The sequence below is a fragment of the Syngnathoides biaculeatus genome, chromosome 19, assembly GCF_019802595.1.
Source record: "Syngnathoides biaculeatus isolate LvHL_M chromosome 19, ASM1980259v1, whole genome shotgun sequence".
In the NCBI taxonomy this organism is placed as follows: domain Eukaryota; kingdom Metazoa; phylum Chordata; class Actinopteri; order Syngnathiformes; family Syngnathidae; genus Syngnathoides; species Syngnathoides biaculeatus.
The window spans coordinates 16,796,697-16,809,232 of NC_084658.1; the positions used below are offsets into that span (position 1 = coordinate 16,796,697).

Here is a 12,536-nt window from a genome sequence, read left to right on the forward strand (position 1 = left end):
CAAGCTGGAAGGTGTTGTGTCAGCTTTTCCCGCTGCGAACATCTCGGTCAGGAAAAGTGACAGTAACGATGTCAATCGCTGACCCGGACACGAAACTCTCGAGAACTCGGACGGCAACACAATACGTGTCTTTGTGCGCGTCCAGCTGTTTAGTCAGCGCTCGAAGTGACGTCACCGACCGAGCTGTGGGAAACGTCGGCCCGAGGAGCTCGCCGGAGCCGGTCGGTCGCATTTGGGAGCAATCTCCTCGCCCGTCGGCCGGGCCCGCGGAGGGGAAAATTCCCGTGCGACTAGAACACGACAAAAGTGTTCAAGAAGTGAACGTGCAAAGCAAGCAGAAACCAATCGTTGGCAGTCAAATAAATACATGAATATAAAACAAACACCGGCAATACTGTCAACACTAGCGGCTACGTGGCAGTTTTCTGTTCTATGTGTATTATAATAGATCAGGTACAAAAGTGAAACCATCGTCAGTAGTAGCAAAACTGTACATGTATCGTGAAAAAGAATAGACGCTACTACACGTGAATGGGAACAACAGTAAGAATAGTCAGGAGCGCGTACAAATACTCGACGCGTCAATGAATCCGAGTATTTAAAGGGTAAGCGGGGAAAAGTTTGGGGTTGGGAGGTTTTGATGTCCTGCTCTGTAAGACTTTCGGCGATTCGGACGGCGAGCTGAGTCAGTCGAGCCCCCTAGTCCGCCGTTCGGCTCCCTCAAACCCGCTCGCCCGTTAGAAGGAAAAGACGGCCGGCGCCGAGCGGGCTAAAAGCGCCGCTGGTGACGTGGGGGGTTGCGTCCAATCAGGACATGCGGCAGAAGTGCGCCGGACTTCCTAGTGGGGGGCGTTACCGGCCCGCGGGGGCTCTTAGCGCGCGCTGGGTCCGTTTTACAGGAGCTGCCTTTGTGCTGCGCGACTGTATTAGCGCGTTAATGGCTTCCAGATGTGTACGGCCGGGCTGCCACCGGGGGGCGCTGTATTCGAACGTGGCCGTGCACGCCCCGCTAAGGAGGACCAGATGCTGGCGCCTGGCCTGCTTTTGCGTCCGCTCACGATTCTGTCCTATCCCACTTTTTGTTTATTGCACGAGTAAAGATGTGCAGGAGGCCACGTAGATGCGCGATGATTATTAGACATAACATAACATGTATCCTAACGACTTAAGATGTTGTCAAGACACGGGGGAGTCGGATTAAAAATGGATTGTCGCTCTCCAGCAAGCAAAGCAGAAATAAATATGGACAAACAAATCCACATGAAGTACATTGGTACATGGCAAAGGCGTAATATTGTTCCAGTGATGTCTTATTTTACTCGAAATGGACACTTCACAGCTTATTAGCGATGAATTCTAACTTTATCTATGTTCAATATGTCGGCGTTTGTTCGTGTAAACTTGCGGCAGCGAGACGCTAGTGCTAACGTCGACATCATCGAGTGGATGAAAATGAAGACATTCGGTAACCGCCGTACGGTTGAAGAGTTCTGCGTTGTGGTTAGCATTAGCATTCCTAGCCCACCAACGCTGGAATTGCTTTATAAAAAAAAATGTTTAGACAGCTGATAATGTTTTGAAAGTGCGCTACAGACCCCTGCAGGACTTTAGCAAAATGACGACTACGGAGGAAGAAGAGCAAAGAAGTCGGCGCCATTTCGGGAGCAAAAGCGGCGGAGAAGCGAATGCCACCTTCTTCATCGATTTTGACAGTCAACAACAACTGAAAAAACACACTGCTGCCACCTGCAGGACATGGGTGGAACAGCTGCTGTTTAAATCAGCAGCTGTTCCACCCCTACGCACGAGGGGAAGGGATCGCGTCCGACCACCGATTGAAAAGATCGGAGAATATTTGGCACATTTTAAGGGACGTGAATAATATGATTGTTTTTTTTCTGTGGACATCCTCTTTGGTGAACCCCCCAAAATTAATCTTGATGATAAAAATATCTTTTTTATATTTGCATGTAAGTGAATCTGCGGGGTTCCGTTGTATTCTTTATTTATTGACCGAAATCTATTTGAATTAAAAAAAAAAAAAAAAAACAGAGTTTAGCATATTTTAGCTTAAGCCCCTGCACGGGTTAAGAATTTCAAAGACGTGGAAGTAAACACCGACGACAAGTATCCGCGTGTGGTTTTTGTCAAAGCGTCCGAGCCCCCCCTCTATCTCGTCCCCAGCTCGAGGGTCCCAGGACGTCCAGGACCTGACCGAGCTGATCGGCGTCCCCCTCCCGCCGTCCGTCTCCTTCGTGACGGGCTTCCAGGGGTACCCGGCCTACAGCTTCGAAGCGGACGCCAACGTGGGCCGCCTCACCAAGGCCCACGTGCCGGACCCCTTCTACTACGACTTCGCCGTCACCGTCACGGCCAAGCCCACCACGCGGCGGGGCGGCGTCCTGTTCGCCATCACCGACGCCTACCAAAAAGTAACCGTCCTCATCACGACGACGGATGCGGTTTGTTCACCTCGTTAGCTGACCCCCCACGCCCCTTCTTTCAGGTGGTCCAACTGGGCGTGGCCCTGTCCGAGGTGGAGGACGGTTCCCAGAGGGTGGTCTTCTACTACGCTGACCCCGTCACGGGAGGCAAGACCCAGGAGGCGGCGTCCTTCAAGATGGCCGACCTGACGGGACGCTGGGCCAGGTTCACCTTGACGGTGCAGGGCGCCGAGGTAGGCCACAACATGTTAGCATAACAGGAAATGTTAGCGTTATGTCAACAATTTTCGTCGCTGTGCACTTTGCTGACGTGAGCGCGACGGTCGCGGCAGGTGCGCCTCTTCATGGACTGCGAGGAGTACCACCGCGTGGCCTTCGCCAGGAGCCCCCGGCCGCTCACCTTCGACGCCAACTCGGGGATCTTTGTGGGCAACGCGGGGGGCGCGGGCCTGCCCCACTTTGTGGTGAGTTTGCCGCACCGGCCCGGCGCCAGGGTGCGTTCGTGTAGTACTTTCATTACCATGACGACCATCCGGGTTCGCCACGGCATCCGGATAAAACATTTGGATTCCACTTGCGGCGGCAGAGCCCCGAGAGTGCAAAGTTTCACCAGCAGAGGTAGAAAACGCTTTTAGTTGATGCTAATCTCCGCGTCCTAGCAAATCCTAGCTAGCTAATCGTTCGCGGGAAAAGTTTTTCTTGTGTTGACGTTCAAAATGTAAGTTTCTCGATGTGATCGGTTTCAAGGGCAAAACATACAATAAACCAAAAACACACGTATTAGCCGAACTGCAATGATTGGACCCCGAGCGACTGGGTCCAGAGTGTCACTTACCGGGGAGATTCCGCAGTCGTAAAAGTCAAAATCTGAGCGCTAGCATCCTTAAATGTCTATGCTAGAATTCATCAGTTCTTCCACTTTTCGGCTTCCGTCGGTAACTCTGATGTGGAATTGACGTGTTCTCAGTGGTCCTTTTCACCCCCCCCCCCCTGCACTTCTTGATCCATTTTCAACTTTCTGGCGCCGCGTGAGAGGCGGTCCAGAAGTAGTCCGACGCATAGCGGGCGACGGTGGAGCGCGCGTTAGCTTTTGCGGGGAGGAGAAACGGCCTTGCGGGGTGACGTCACGGGCAAACACCGCAGAAGGTTTTCTCGCCTCCGACTTGATCCAGATCTTATCTTGCAGACGCCCCCCCCCCCCCCCCCGGGCTGCACTTTGTTGCTTTCCAGCTGCTAGCGCTGCTGACAAGCGAGACGGCGAACGTTGCGTACAAGTACCGCCTCCGAAATACTTCATTACAAACTCTCCGATTGCTGAACCTTCGTGTACATTATTGGGTATGTTTTGGCCGGCGACCAGTTCAGGGTATTACTCCGCCTCCTGCCCGTTGACAGCCGGGATAGGCTCCAGCACTCCCCGCGACTCTCGTGAGGATAAGCGGCAAAAGAAAATGGATGGATGGATGGATATATTTTCTATTCCAAAGATCCATACATTTTTGCTCGGGTGCGCAAACACGACGACAACCACTATAACTGCCAAATAGCTCGAAGTTGACGCTTTTACAGTTGCGGAGGGATGAAATATGAATCAGATGTTGTGCCTGGCGTGGGAAACGCTGCAGCGCTCTCCACGCAAACGCTCGTTTGAAAAAAACATCAACAAAAAGTGCAATAATGTGCGATGGAAGTAATCCGCGACTCCACGTCATCACATTTCTTCCTGCAGGGTTCCATCCAGCAGCTGGTGCTAAAGTCCAATCCCACGGCCCCCGACGACCAGTGCGAGGAGGACCAGCCTTATGTAAGCAAACCCCCCCCCCCCCCCCCCCGCAACTCCCCCCCCCACACACACGAACGGAGGCGGGAGTTGCCACCCCCTGGCGGCCTAAATGTGCACTGCAACGAGTTTGACCTCAAAAGTGCAACAGACGTCATCTTCGGACGTCTGCTGGCACACGCCGCATATTTTGATATCCATCAAATGAATTCCAAAAAAGATGGGAAAAAAAATGGCAAGACAAATACAAAATTTTTTTTTATCATTTTATTTCGCATGTCTTGCTGTGTGAAATAAAATGAGCTAAAAATGATTAGATTGTGCAATTGTTTTAAATGCAAAATAAGTGCCATCATATATATTTTTTTCTACTAAGATAATTATTTTTATTATAATGGCTATTGTTAATATAAATTCTTGATATATTTCATGAAGTTACTGAGTATAAATTATAGGTAAAAAATTGTATGAATTAATTGTGTTAAATTGAAAAATATTCAGCCAGAAATGTTAAAAATTATTTCAATAAAATAAAATGTTTTTTTAGGTTCATTATTATTACTACTACTACTACTATCAAATCATTATTTTGTTAGGTTATTGTGTGCAAAAAAAATTTTAAATGCAAAATAAGTGCCATCATATACATTTTTTTTCTACTAAGATAATTATTTTTACTATAATGCCTATTGATAATATAAATTATTGATATATTTCTTGATGTTATTCAGTATAAATTAATTGTAAAAATATTGTAAAAATTGTATTGAATTGAAAAAAATTGTATAAAAAAATTCAGCCAGAAATGTTAAAAATGATTTCAATAAAATAAAATGCTTTTAGGTTCATTATTACTACAACTACTACTACTACTACTAATACTAAAACCTAACAAAAAGCATTTTTTTGTTGTGTGCAAAAAAAATAAAACTGGGATGATTTTTCACTCGGCCTTGTCAGGTGTCCGGAAGCGGCGACGACACGTACGAGGACATGGAGGGACGAGATGAAGTCAAGAAAGTCGTGGAGGAGCGGGAATATAAAGAGGTGCGCACACACGATCCAGTAATGTTCTGCGAAAATGAGCATTATCGTGTAAATAGCGATTAAATTTATACTGGAGGTGTACCTAATAAAGTGGCCGACCCAAATCCCTTAATGATATTGCACACGAATGCATCATTGTTTTTTTTTTTTTGTTTTTAATGTATTTATTTTTCGCGGGGTGGGTCGCGCTGCAGCCAGCATCCAGCGCCCCGGTTCAGGCCCCCCCCACCGAGACGCCAAACACTTTCGACGACGACGAAGCCGGAGACGACGTGGAAGAGGCTTCCGGGCGGGAAATTGAGGGTAAAACAAAAATGGCGCCAACAATTATTCAGTGACATGGATGATATTTTATGAATTTGGATATTTTCGCTCATTGGCAGAGCGCCCGGCCCCTTCAGCGACAGCGGGCCCCGAGTCCGACTCTGTAAGTCCACGACGATGTTTTCAGAGAATGGAAATATGCACGCAAGCGTTGTTGAGTCTCGATTGCGTCCAGCCGTCGACGAGCCGGAAAGGTGAGAGGGGCGAGCCGGGGGCGCAGGGCCCCCCGGGACCGGGCTCGGAATCGGCGGGCGAGCCCGGCCCACGGGGTCCGCCGGGACCTCCCGGACCTCAAGGCCCTCCCGGAACGGCAGGGAAAGACGGACAGCGGGTACTTTTCTTTTCGTTTCTTTTTCTTTCAACGATGCTTTATTTAAAAAAAAAAAAAAGAAATGAATATTTGTTTTCCAGGGAACGAAAGGAGAAAATGGCGCTCCGGTAAGCAAACGTCGTCGTAAAGTATTTGAACGCCAACAGATGCAAAATGCAGATCGCTTTGCTTCGCTATGGTCATATTTTAAATTTTCTAATGTACATGAACGTTGTCACAAAAGTAATCAATAAAAAGGGTTGAAAGCAAATTGATCAACAGAAATTAACTGATGGTATCGTAAATAATTTATGTATTTATTATACATATATATATATATTTTTTTTTACCTCAGAAAAGTTAATGCTGACAAATAAAACAAAGCTCCATAGACGGGCTAACGAAGAGCGACGGGGTCGCAGCGTTGACCATTTTTCGCAATTTGAACACAAGCAGTGCAGCAACACGTGTAGACAGACAATATAATATTCACAGGCATGAACTCTGCAAAAAAAAAAGATAAGATTATACCATTTTAGTCGGTAGTTGTGAAACTCTTCTTACTTTGATCTGCATGGCTAAACTACACTGCCGCCCGGTGGCCAAGTGGCACACCCCAATCATGATGCGCAATCTGTTTGAATGACTTTAGAAGTTTGGTATTTTGGAGGCCTATTTTACTTTGAAAACAAAAAAAAAAAAAACACGCCCCCATATTCCAAACGTTTAAAGAAGACAGGAAGTCGCTTTTGACCAAAACTGCTTTGCGACATCATTTTCCAAAAATAGGCGTCCGCCTGTCACCTGACTTGCGACGTGACGAAATGATTTTGTTTTCAGGGGGCCGGTGGCATTCCAGGATTTCCAGGCCTTCCAGGGGATCCCGGCCCCAAAGGAGAGAAGGTACATTTACGGCAAATTTCCGCAAGTAAACCACGAAGGGATCTAATGTCGCGTTCGGCTTCAGGGCGACGCCGGCGTCGGACGGCCCGGCCTCCCGGGACCTCCCGGACCCCCGGGCCGCTTCTCCTCCAAGTTCCAGGTAGCGGATTTGTCGTTTTTGCCCTCTTAACAATTGAATCTCTCAACGTTTTTGCGGCCACGCCGCTCCCCAGGAGGGTTCGGGCTCGGGCTCGGGCTCGGCTTCGGGCTCGGACGACTTGGACGACGACCTGGAGATCCTTCGAGTGAGGACGACGCCTTCGCCAAACGTGACCTCGTCGCTCTGTCCGCCAGCGAGGTATTGAAATAATTTCCTCCACCAGGGACCCCCCGGTCCTCCGGGACCCCGCGGCCCCCCCGGTTCCCCGTCTGAGGAAGTCCTACCTGGACCGCCCGGCGTCCCCGGGAGAGACGGACTAAAGGGAGAAGCTGGACTTCCTGTAAGGACGACCGCCTCTCAAATCTGAAGTCCACTTGGCTTGTTTTCCCAACCAGATGGAAATTCACGACTTGATTAACTACGAACGGAACTTTTGCAGGCTACCGACGAGTGGTTTAGCGCTTCAGGTTCTGGTTCTGGTTCTGGTTCTGGTTCTGGCTCTGGTCAGGTATCGCTGCTGGGTTCCATCCAGCCGAAAGACCCAATTTCTCCCAACGTTTAGTCACATCCCAAAAGTCCATGTTGGCTTCATGATTTGAGCGGCTCGCAGCGCGCCACTACAAGTGCATCTCAATAGACCGGAACAGATTAATTTCGCCACACAAACATGATATATGATTATTAAACAACAATTAAACAAATTCTTTTCAGAGGGAGTAATTTTGACCAAAACTCGTTAGTTTATTGAGATGCTGCTTTGCGGCCTTCTCGGTGGAGACGCTTGAGCATCCACAGCTGATTAAAAACTAAAAAAAAAAAAAACAAATAAACAAACATGAAGAACATGGACTCAACAGCGACGCCTGCTGGGGGAAATGTGTCTTTTCTTTTTTCATCAAACGCTTTCCCACTAACCGGATGAATGAATGAATTTTTGGGATCTAAAAAAAAAAAAAAATCCCACAAAACCTTGAAAATGAAATATTGCACGTGTGGGATGCATTCCAAAACATTCATGCTAATTGCTATATTTGAAAATTAGCATACTTTTTTTTTATTTTTGCTACTTGTTGCTCGGCAGAAATGATCCAAAAGCTCAATAATAATAATCATAATAATAATAAACAAGAACAGTTTCCATAGTGACTTGCTAAAAGTCAGGGAAAGATATTATTCAAAATTTCCCAATTGAATACATTTTCTAGGTTCAAGGTAAGCTACATTAAAAAAAAAAACAACAACAGCGCTCCCCCTGGTGGATTTAACCGGGTACTAAAAAATATGGAATGCTTTTATATAAAACTTTGAAAAAACTGTCCTGTGTGTTTCAGGGAATCGATGGAAGCAAAGGAGAAGAAGGACCCGCTGGACAAAAAGGAGACATGGTAAAGATTTCATGAGAGTGAAATTTTTTGTTATTTATTTTAATTTGCTTTGCTGAAAAACTGAACATTGATATTAAACTTATGTCATTTGATTCAACAGGGAGAACCTGGTGTGATGGGCCAACCAGGACTTAAGGTATCATTTATAGATTTTTTTTTTTAAATCAAAAAGGCCAATCCGCGACAATCTGACCCCACCCACAAAGGCTTGCAGTCCCTCAAAGACGCCACAAGATGTCGCTAAAGCATTTAAGTGCCGTGCAGTACAATCTTGTGCCATATTTATCGAGTTGTTCCGTTCCAGGGGGACCAGGGCCCTCGGGGCTTGCCAGGACTTCCCGGGCCCGAGGGCCCAGAGGGCAGAGTCGGGCCCCAGGGGCCAGCCGGACCCCCCGGACCGCCCGGCCCCCCCGCCAAAGGCTTCCCGATGGACCTTGAGGTGCGTACAGTCGAATTGTCTCCCACGTGCGGCGTTTGGCGTGCCTCACGGACGACGCGCTTGGATCTTTGCAGGACCTGGAAGAATCGGGACTGCTCACCGGGCCGGCGGCGGAACGGTTACGGGTACGACGCCGCACGAGGTGCCGTCGCGAGAATGAGAGAAGGGGGGGGGAGTAATGTCTTTTGGGGTCTCCAACAGGGTCTCCCAGGAGTTCCCGGAGTTCCAGGACCAAAGGTAGCATGAGAGCAAAATCTCAGGAACGGACGGTGGGCTTCACGCCATTTTTTTCCCCCTTTCATAGGGCGAGGAAGGCCTCCAAGGTCCTGCCGGAGAGCCCGGTCTCAAGGTCCGTGCGCACTTTCATGTTAATACTTGTAAAATATTTGCGCGCACGGAAATCTAATCTGTGACATGAAATGAAATGAAATGTTCTGCTCAAACGTGAAATATGACCGATTTGTGTTAAGCTAATATGATTCATCGCAATCGGGGTCGGGCAAATATGTTAGCCGTCACTTTGCATATTTAGCGTCACATTTGTCGGAAAGTCCACGAGACGTGAGGTTTAAAGACGTTCACGATTTATGATAAAGTTCAGAATGCGCTCATGCCCAAGTGAAGTGAAGTGAAATGAAGTGTGATTGTCGGCGGTCTCACTTAGGAGTTGCGTTGATATGCGATATATGATACGTGCACAGGGAGAGTCCGGCGCTGCGGGTCCACCCGGTTTACCGGGACCAGAAGGAAGAAACGGTTCACAGGTCAGTGAAAGCAACACCTGAACACGCAAAAAGTCCTCCTCCACTGAGACTGGAGGAGGAATAAGTCTGACTTTTGTGTGGCGTTCAGGGTCCAAAGGGGGATGCTGGCGCTCTGGGACAGAAGGTAAAAAAAAAAAAAAAAACACAACCGATTTTACGGTGGCGTCCTCAAATCGACCAAACCCGGTCCTCAGGGCGAGCCGGGACGTGACGGGCTCGGTCTCGCCGGACCTCCGGGACCTCCCGGACCTCCGGGACCCGCCGCCGACCTCCGGGAAGTAAGTCCGGGCCACTTCACTCGCTTTTCGCCTCGTTTGCTTCTTCTCGCCTCTCCCCTTCGTCTTCCTCAGCTCCTCCTCAACGACACGGACGCCGTCTTCAACGTTTCGGGCATTTTCGAGGCTCAGGGATTGCCTGTGAGTGGAAAACGAAAAAAAAAAAAAAAAAAAAAGGATCGGAAGGACGACGCCGACACGTGGAAGACAACGCTTAATGGGGTCTTCGTTACCCGCAGGGACCGCGAGGACCCAAGGGGGACGCCGGAGTGCCAGGTCTCGTAGGAGCTCCAGGACTGAAGGTACGTACGTGACTCGAAAGCAAGCGCGCACGCCAACGGCTTTGGAAACTATTCGAAAGTAGTCTTTGCCCACTTTGCAAGAATATCGTTCAACTTTTTGATGGCAAAAAAAAAGAGATATGGTAATTTTAACAAATTCTTGCAGTATTAATATGATTTTCTTTAAAAAAAAAAAAAAGAAAGATCCTTTTAAGATTGGGCTTTTTCTAAAACTAAAAACAAAAACAAAAAAAAAAGATATTTGTTTTTTTTTCCTGAAAAAATTCCCTCCCCTCAATGAAATATGACTTTGTTCTTGATTCTTTTTATTTTTTATTTATTTATTCTTATTATTCTAATATGGTTTTTCTTTCGTGCATATTTTTCCTCTTTTCACTGTGCCCCTGAGCCTCCTTTGTACAGTACCGGCCATGGTCACACGATGGCGCCAGAGTATACATAAAAAAAGATATAATTTTTAAAAATTTGTGACCTCTGGGCGAGGTCACAATATGCAAAACATCACTAAAGAATAAATGAAAAATGTCCTCAGGGGCAGAAAATTAACTTTGTGTTCTTGGCGTTTGAGAAGCAACCAAGCGAGATGCGCGCGATTGTTGTTGTTGTTGCATTCACGCAAACGTCTGCGCAGGGAGACAAAGGCGAGCCGGCCGTCTTCTTGTCCGGGAACGGATCCGCCTACGACCTGGCGGCTCTTCAGGGCGCCAAAGGACTCAAGGTGACGTGCGCCAACATCCGTGCAAGAGAAAAAAAACCAACAAAAACAAAACAATCGATTTCGAATCGAATTCAAACTATCAACTCTTGTCCCCGCAGGGTGACGTTGGTGCAAGTGGACTTCCCGGACCCCTCGTAAGTCTTCTGATACAAATTGATAATGATGATGATGATGATGTGGCGTTCAAGGACCTGTGTTCTTCCCCTACCCCCAAACAGGGACCGATGGGAATGCCGGGACCAAAAGGCAGTTTGGGCTTTCCCGGGAGACCCGTAAGCACTTGAAAGCCACACTAAAAACAAACAAACAAAAAAAGCTTCACTTCAATCTCGTGCTCGAAAAAGACGTCACTACTTTATTGACGTAAAAACGTTTTTTTGGTTTTTTTTTTGGGGGGGGGGCGGGGCTACGTAATGACTTTTTCGTCGAAGAAATATGATTTAATTCCATTCCAGAATACATATTTCTTTCCCATAGTTGTTCAAAACATTTCTTTCTTAGAAAGGAGAAGCTTTTCTTTAAGCTTTCTATCTATCCATCCATCTATCCGTCCATCTATCTATCTATCTATCTATCTATCTATCTATCTATCTATCTATCTATCTATCTATCTATCTATCTATCTATCTATCTATCTATCTATCTATCTATCTATCTATCTATCTATCTATCTATCCATCCATCATCTAGATTTTATGAGGAAAAACATTTTCAACTATCTTTTTTTTTCTTGTGTAAATATACAACCTTTTCCCCCCTCAATATTTTCTTTGACTTAATTTTTTAACTTTTTTTTTTTTTTTTTTTCCCTTGGCCACGACGTGCAATTGACTCATTTCGACGTTTACAATAAAACGGCAGCACGCGCTTGCCGCTTGACGGCCTTCCAATCGGACCGCGAAATTACACGCGGCTCGCCGGTCGCTTTATTAGGTACAGGACATTTCTGCCTGAACGATACGATTATTATTGATCTTGATGTTCAGCTGAAATAATTTTTTTGGGACGCGCCTGCGTCGTTGATTTGTGTCCATGCAGGGTCGTGCCGGCGTCCCGGGACCCAAAGGAGACAAAGGAGACTCTGCCGGCAAACCCGTGAGTCCCCGCGTGGAAAATGACACAAGCATGGAAGAAAAATGACCATTTTTCCCCTTTTTTTTTTTTTTTCTTTTGCCGCAACTCCTTCCGCAGGGCCTCCCCGGACCCCCCGGCCGCCCCGGACGCCCCGGAATGTTCCGATGCCCCAACGGGGTGAGTGGAGCCGTTCCCGCGCTTTATCGTCGTTTTGCATTTGCCAATTGATTGTGACTCGGGCGAGTTTATGAATTAATCACCCCCCCCCCCCTCCCCCCAACGCAGACGGTGTACCCCGTGCCCCCCAGACCCTTCTGCAAAGTACCGGCAAGTCGAAAACTTTTTTTTCCATATTTCACACCGTAACGTGTCGGTCGCGCCGCCGGCTCATCTTTATTTATGACTCAAATCATAACTGACGGGCGCGTTTTAATCCGCAGCTTAATCCCACCGGAAGCGCCGCGACGGGTGAGTGGACGCTTCGGAAGAGGAGAGGTTATTCGTCGGGACGCTTTGGGGGAAAAAAAAAAAATGAATTTCTCCTTGTTGTGTCTCCAAGGTGAGAACGGGATGAAAGGACAAAAGGGAGAACGAGGCCTTCCCGGCATTCCGGCGCCACCTAGTGAGTCAAA

General features: G+C 47.5%; 1 protein-coding gene across 1 annotated transcript in view; it reads left to right on the forward strand.

The window, feature by feature from the left end:
- The window catches only part of LOC133492930 (collagen alpha-1(XVIII) chain-like), a 29,107-nt gene that overhangs the window by 11,878 nt on the left and 4,693 nt on the right, over nucleotides 1-12,536 (forward strand). Inside the window, exons 3-34 of the mRNA XM_061805780.1 lie at nucleotides 2,185-2,432; nucleotides 2,507-2,677; nucleotides 2,777-2,908; nucleotides 4,174-4,248; nucleotides 5,185-5,271; nucleotides 5,466-5,574; nucleotides 5,655-5,698; nucleotides 5,771-5,926; nucleotides 6,007-6,033; nucleotides 6,746-6,808; nucleotides 6,873-6,947; nucleotides 7,021-7,092; nucleotides 7,171-7,287; nucleotides 8,279-8,332; nucleotides 8,433-8,468; nucleotides 8,637-8,771; nucleotides 8,846-8,896; nucleotides 8,973-9,008; nucleotides 9,076-9,120; nucleotides 9,473-9,535; nucleotides 9,624-9,659; nucleotides 9,730-9,813; nucleotides 9,886-9,951; nucleotides 10,050-10,112; nucleotides 10,744-10,830; nucleotides 10,929-10,964; nucleotides 11,049-11,102; nucleotides 11,869-11,925; nucleotides 12,022-12,081; nucleotides 12,190-12,231; nucleotides 12,345-12,372; nucleotides 12,464-12,526. Of these exons, the coding sequence (XP_061661764.1) occupies nucleotides 2,185-2,432; nucleotides 2,507-2,677; nucleotides 2,777-2,908; nucleotides 4,174-4,248; nucleotides 5,185-5,271; nucleotides 5,466-5,574; nucleotides 5,655-5,698; nucleotides 5,771-5,926; nucleotides 6,007-6,033; nucleotides 6,746-6,808; nucleotides 6,873-6,947; nucleotides 7,021-7,092; nucleotides 7,171-7,287; nucleotides 8,279-8,332; nucleotides 8,433-8,468; nucleotides 8,637-8,771; nucleotides 8,846-8,896; nucleotides 8,973-9,008; nucleotides 9,076-9,120; nucleotides 9,473-9,535; nucleotides 9,624-9,659; nucleotides 9,730-9,813; nucleotides 9,886-9,951; nucleotides 10,050-10,112; nucleotides 10,744-10,830; nucleotides 10,929-10,964; nucleotides 11,049-11,102; nucleotides 11,869-11,925; nucleotides 12,022-12,081; nucleotides 12,190-12,231; nucleotides 12,345-12,372; nucleotides 12,464-12,526 (2,472 nt within the window). The remainder of the gene's footprint in view (nucleotides 1-2,184; nucleotides 2,433-2,506; nucleotides 2,678-2,776; nucleotides 2,909-4,173; nucleotides 4,249-5,184; nucleotides 5,272-5,465; nucleotides 5,575-5,654; nucleotides 5,699-5,770; nucleotides 5,927-6,006; nucleotides 6,034-6,745; nucleotides 6,809-6,872; nucleotides 6,948-7,020; nucleotides 7,093-7,170; nucleotides 7,288-8,278; nucleotides 8,333-8,432; nucleotides 8,469-8,636; nucleotides 8,772-8,845; nucleotides 8,897-8,972; nucleotides 9,009-9,075; nucleotides 9,121-9,472; nucleotides 9,536-9,623; nucleotides 9,660-9,729; nucleotides 9,814-9,885; nucleotides 9,952-10,049; nucleotides 10,113-10,743; nucleotides 10,831-10,928; nucleotides 10,965-11,048; nucleotides 11,103-11,868; nucleotides 11,926-12,021; nucleotides 12,082-12,189; nucleotides 12,232-12,344; nucleotides 12,373-12,463; nucleotides 12,527-12,536) is intronic.